This window comes from Simochromis diagramma, unplaced genomic scaffold, assembly GCF_900408965.1.
Source record: "Simochromis diagramma unplaced genomic scaffold, fSimDia1.1 OVJJ01000229.1, whole genome shotgun sequence".
NCBI lineage: Eukaryota > Metazoa > Chordata > Actinopteri > Cichliformes > Cichlidae > Simochromis > Simochromis diagramma.
Window position 1 is genome coordinate 581,509 of NW_024386869.1, and position 4,925 is coordinate 586,433.

A 4,925-nucleotide genomic window follows, 5' to 3' on the forward strand; every position below is an offset into this window, starting at 1 on the left:
AAAGGTCAATCAAATGGACCAATATGGCAAGGCCATGATGATCCACTTGGAAAGTAAATCCACTTGGCATCTTGGCCTTCAGACAACAATTCTGATGGCTAAAAAACAAAAACAAAACAAAACAAAGAAAGCCTTACATTAGGGAGAAAAACACGTCGGGGGAGAGGGTCCTCGGTTCTCCAGTTAGATTGTACTTCACGGCGTCATGTTTTGCCATGACGGGGTTATTATTGGAGTAAATGGATGGCTGGAGCCTCTGCTCGAAGCGTCTCTTATCGCTGCGAGCGGGTTCACATTGGAGTGAACTGAGAAAAACATGGAAAGGTACCTTTTGCGTTAGCATGATAATTTAGGGACGTTACAAATCGTCGCTATTTACGAGTAGGGAGTGAAAACGGGTTGAAGACCAAGCAGACATGGAGCACAGAGAGAAGAGTAACTAGACGTGAGATGTGGAACGGGGGAGGGCAAAGTTACAGAAAGCTAACGACTGAAAAGTAAGAACATAACCAGTGTTGGTCAAGTTACTTGAAAAAGTAGTCCTGTTACTTACTGATTACTTGAAAAAAGTAATCAAATTACAATAATAGCATTACTTTTAACGCATCACTGCCCATCTACTGAATTTGACATAAGCAGAAAACAATAAAGTGACGCAAAACCATGAAAAACAACAATCCAAGACCATTACTGATCAAAAACGCAGCACACAGACCCAGTACTGTGGACAGATCTGTCTCCATAAAAAAGTTTCTGGTGAATGCCTGTCAAAGATACAAGACATCGCTTATTCAGCTGAGGCACTGGTCTCATTTTATCTTTTTCTTATTGCATGTCTTTTCCAGAAATGCTAAGGAAAGAACTGGCAAGAATTGGTCTACTGAAGAAACAGTCTCATCATGATTACTGTGAAGAGCAAAACGTCAGAAATTATTTTAGATCTTCATAATAAACGCTGATTATTTAATGTCCATAAACTCAGCTTCTTCCTTTGTTTTATGGGGTTTTTTTTAATTTCCTGAAAAATGCTTTCTTAAATATATAAAATGTTCTCCATTTTATACTATGGAGTGTTGACCAGTTGTTGACCATTTGTTTGACTAGTAAAATTAAGTGGGCAGCTGGAAGAAGTAGTCAGCATTTGGCAATAATTTTGGTTTTGGTTGAGAAAGAAAGAAGTGCAGTAAAGTCTGGCCAGCATGAATCACATAATACACGTGTCATTTTTTTCACTGTTAGTTCCCTGTTTTGAAACTACAAAGAGACAGAATATAAGCAGTGAATCTCAGAGCTGTTCAGCACCTTGTTCCAACCTTGGAAGGCTGAAGCTACTGACTGAACAGACAAGATATTCTACAAAAGGTTGGCTGAAAACTCAGATTCTTTCTGTGCTTTGTTTAATGAAGTGCTAATTAACTTTGGGTCTTTTGTTGTTCACAGAGATACTAATTATCACCATGAAGCTGCTGACTGTGTCTGCACTTCTTTGTGCAATGATCGCTCTGACCACTGCTGCCAGTGAGTATTGTAGTATAATATAGATAATGTATATATGTGTGGAATCAATAATACAAACAACATTATAATATCAATATTATAAATGGAAATTTACCACTAAAAATTATCAAAATTATATTTTTTTCGGGTTCTTCCAGATGAAGTGGGTAAGGATGGGTCTGAATCAAATCCCCCAGGTTGGTAACAATTTTACCTCTCAGATTATTGTCATGCTGAAGAGCACATCTATGTCCTCACTTGTATGCTTGTATGTAATGTATGTATTCAAATGATATGTTTTAACCAGTGAGAAAATAAAATATGTATAATTTATGTATACATTATATATATATATATATATATATATATATATATATATATATATATATATATATATATATATATATATGTGTGTGTGTGTGTGTGTGTGTGTGTGTGTGGTGTGTTTGGGGGGATATAAAAGTTTAAGCATATACATGGTTTGAAAGACAATTACTTTTTTGTAAAGAGCAAAGATAATTGATGTTTGAGTATCTAAGTATTCTTTGCTTGTCCTCAGGAGAGCATCTTGTTGAGAAGAGATCTCCATGTTTTAGGAGCCCCTGGGGTTGGACTAGATATGGAAACCGATACTATCACTTCTTTCCCAATCAACTGACTTGGGCTCAGGCGCAGGTAAGAACAGTGATTTCGATTTAGCATTTCTCTCTGCTTTAATACTTTTCATATCAAACTTGGTTTAAACTAGACCTTTTGTCCTATAGAGACACTGTCAGTCCCTGAATGCAAATCTGGCGTCTGTGCGCAACCTCGGAGAGTACCAAGCGATTCAGAGGGTCATACTTAATGGTGCTCATAATCATGTCCCTACATGGATTGGAGGCTCAGATGCTCAAGAGGTACACTACTCAATATTAGACATTAGTTCTGACACTAGAAGATATGCCTGCCTATCGACATTATTCTCTGTTTTTTTTTTTTGTGTTTTCTAGGAGCGTTATTGGTTTTGGATCGATGGAACCCGTTTCACATATGCAAACTGGTGTCATGGAGAGCCTAACAATGTCGGGGGCAGAGAGAACTGCCTGCATATGAATTGGACAGGTAAAACTTAAAAGAAAGTGTGTGAATTCATTTTGAGGGGAACAAAAACTGTTACAGTATCCACATTTTCTCAAAAAATTTGGTGTGATAAATAGCAGTGACTTACAGAAAAATAATATGAATTCTAAATTTTATTTTTAACAGAGACAAACTTTGTGTTTTACCATAATGAATAAAATAGATTGCTGTATTTCACATCTTTAAATTTAAAGTAAATTTACATAGTGCTGTGAAATTAGAGTCAAAAATGAATATTGACAGGTGCTCCTGCTATTATGCAAACTAAATATTTGTGTCAGTATAGACGTCCACGTGATCATGGCTTCACTTAATGTTCATTTTTGGTGCTTACAGGAAACCTCTGTATGAATGACATACCCTGTGACGCCAGATACCCATTTGTCTGCGCCAGGAAAATCAGACGATCTCTGGGATGAAGGCTTGGTTCACCGGTCTTTAGAGCAAATAATCTCATAAATCCAGCTTAAAATGTTTCTCTTCTTACATCTTTACTTCTTTTAGTTCACCGCAACGCTACATAAGGAATGAGTTGAAAAATGATGCAACCTGTAGTTGGATTGTCTCTTTTAATAAGAACAAACTGAGTGTGTAATGGAAAGAATGCTTTAAGCTTTCACTTTACTTCCCTGAATGAACATCATCTTCATTATTAAACCTTTAAGCATTGAATCAAACTGGTCTCTGAGTCTTTGTCACATTTTCATGGGAATACTTCAAAAGATTCATAGACATCCAGGCATAAATCCACCATTTTCCAAATACCTGATGCAAATTCAATTTCTGTGCTCACATGATGTAGAAATTAAAATCTTTTCTTTATGGAGTCCTGGCCTGACAAGTTAGCTCTTCTGTATTGTGCCATCTGCTTATCTAGAGGTTATTTTGTTTCCCTGATGTATAAAAATCATGGCAATCCTCCTGGCACCTAACAGTGTACACTATATTACTCTGTTTACATTAGGGGACCTGTTTCATTGGATCAATTTTTGGCACAGTGTGTTTTGGGGTTTTAAAAGTCATAAGCGACATTGTGTTTAGAGAAAAGGATTCTTAACTGCTCCGATACTCCTGACACATATGGGATCATTAAGGGTTTTTCCTTAGGCAGCGGTGGTCCTTCTCTCCTGGATCGGCTGGAGCTTTCTTTTGGCGCCTTCCTAGCTTTGACAAATGTCCAGCTGGGATAACCACATATACTCGAGACTTTCCTGATGTGATGTTCTTCTGCTTCCCTGGCCGCTGTGTCTGTGGGGATGGTGTTCGCTCTGTGTTGTAGCGTCCTGATGACACCCAGTTTATTCTCCAGTTGATGATGAGAGTCAAACCTTAAATACTGATCTGTATGCGTAGGTTTACGGTACACATCAACTTCTAAATGTCCCCTATTACTGGTGGAAATCTCAGTCTAAGAAGGCTAACCTGCCACTTTTCATAACCTCCCTGTTGAATTTGCTGTGTTGGTCCACCAAGGTCCACGTCCTGAGATTTGATTTTCATCCAGGTGTCATCCACATACCTGAACCAATGGCTTGGTGGTGTTCCAGGGTAGATAACAAAGCCTTCTTCTCCATTTCTTCCATGTACAAGTCTTAAACTTTTTATGCTGCGCTAGATGAGCCTCCTCATTGAATTCAAACACCTTTTGAAGAGTATTCTCACCTGGAAGCATTTTAAGTCTCTGTCTGATCTGCTCTTTAGATTTTAGCATGTCAGTGGTAAAATGTCACACCTGCGGCACACCTTTCACTGGGTAAACCTCCAGAGTCCAGAAAATAAATAAAATCAAAGACTCAGCGGCACTAAGTCCTGTTGTTCATAAATCTATTTTCACCTGTTTAGCAGGAGTGGGGCGGGTGGAGGTTTGCCCTGGTGCAGGTGTGCCACAGTGGTCATGTCAGCGGAAGGATCCGGCAGTTTTCTCTGTGAATTTCAAATTCCCGTGGCAGCATACTCGGTGCTTCCTTGGAAGTTTAGGAGTTTTTTTCGCTGTAAAAAGAAGTTTTCTTCCCACACACAACGGGCGCTAATGTTTCTGTCTCTTTTTACTGAATCAAAATTTAAAGTAAGATTAGTACTTCCACACTTTAAATGCTGCACAGTCATACTCTGTCCCGCACTCGTTATATTATCCATTGTTGATCTGCACACAGCTGTTAACCCACGAACGTTGCACACACTTACGTCATTGTCATGAGACACTCTCACAAAAAAAATCACTGGTTAATAACGCAGTAACGAAGCATGCTTACTGGAAAGTAACAGTAATCTAATGACCTTTTTTGCAATAGTAATTCCTTACTTTA

General features: G+C 38.4%; 1 protein-coding gene across 1 annotated transcript; it reads left to right on the top strand.

The window, feature by feature from the left end:
- Positions 1 to 1,286: 1,286 nt before the first annotated feature.
- Positions 1,287 to 3,292, top strand: LOC120733333 (ladderlectin-like). The gene is made up of 7 exons (XM_040031436.1): positions 1,287 to 1,362; positions 1,441 to 1,518; positions 1,656 to 1,694; positions 2,057 to 2,172; positions 2,262 to 2,396; positions 2,490 to 2,601; positions 2,956 to 3,292. The coding sequence occupies exons 2-7, from the start codon at positions 1,458 to 1,460 to the stop codon at positions 3,036 to 3,038; spliced, it is 546 nt and encodes a 181-aa protein (XP_039887370.1). The 5' UTR covers positions 1,287 to 1,362; positions 1,441 to 1,457; the 3' UTR covers positions 3,039 to 3,292.
- The last annotated feature ends 1,633 nt before the right edge of the window (positions 3,293 to 4,925 follow it).

Excerpts from the sequence above, each read along its gene's own strand:
- LOC120733333 (XM_040031436.1), top strand. The coding sequence starts at position 1,458 with ATGAAGCTGCTGACTGTGTCTGCACTTCTTTGTGCAATGATCGCTCTG. Across the intron at positions 1,695-2,056 it reads GTCTGAATCAAATCCCCCAG|GAGAGCATCTTGTTGAGAAG; the intron begins GTTGGTAACAAT and ends GCTTGTCCTCAG. Across the intron at positions 2,397-2,489 it reads GAGGCTCAGATGCTCAAGAG|GAGCGTTATTGGTTTTGGAT; the intron begins GTACACTACTCA and ends TGTGTTTTCTAG.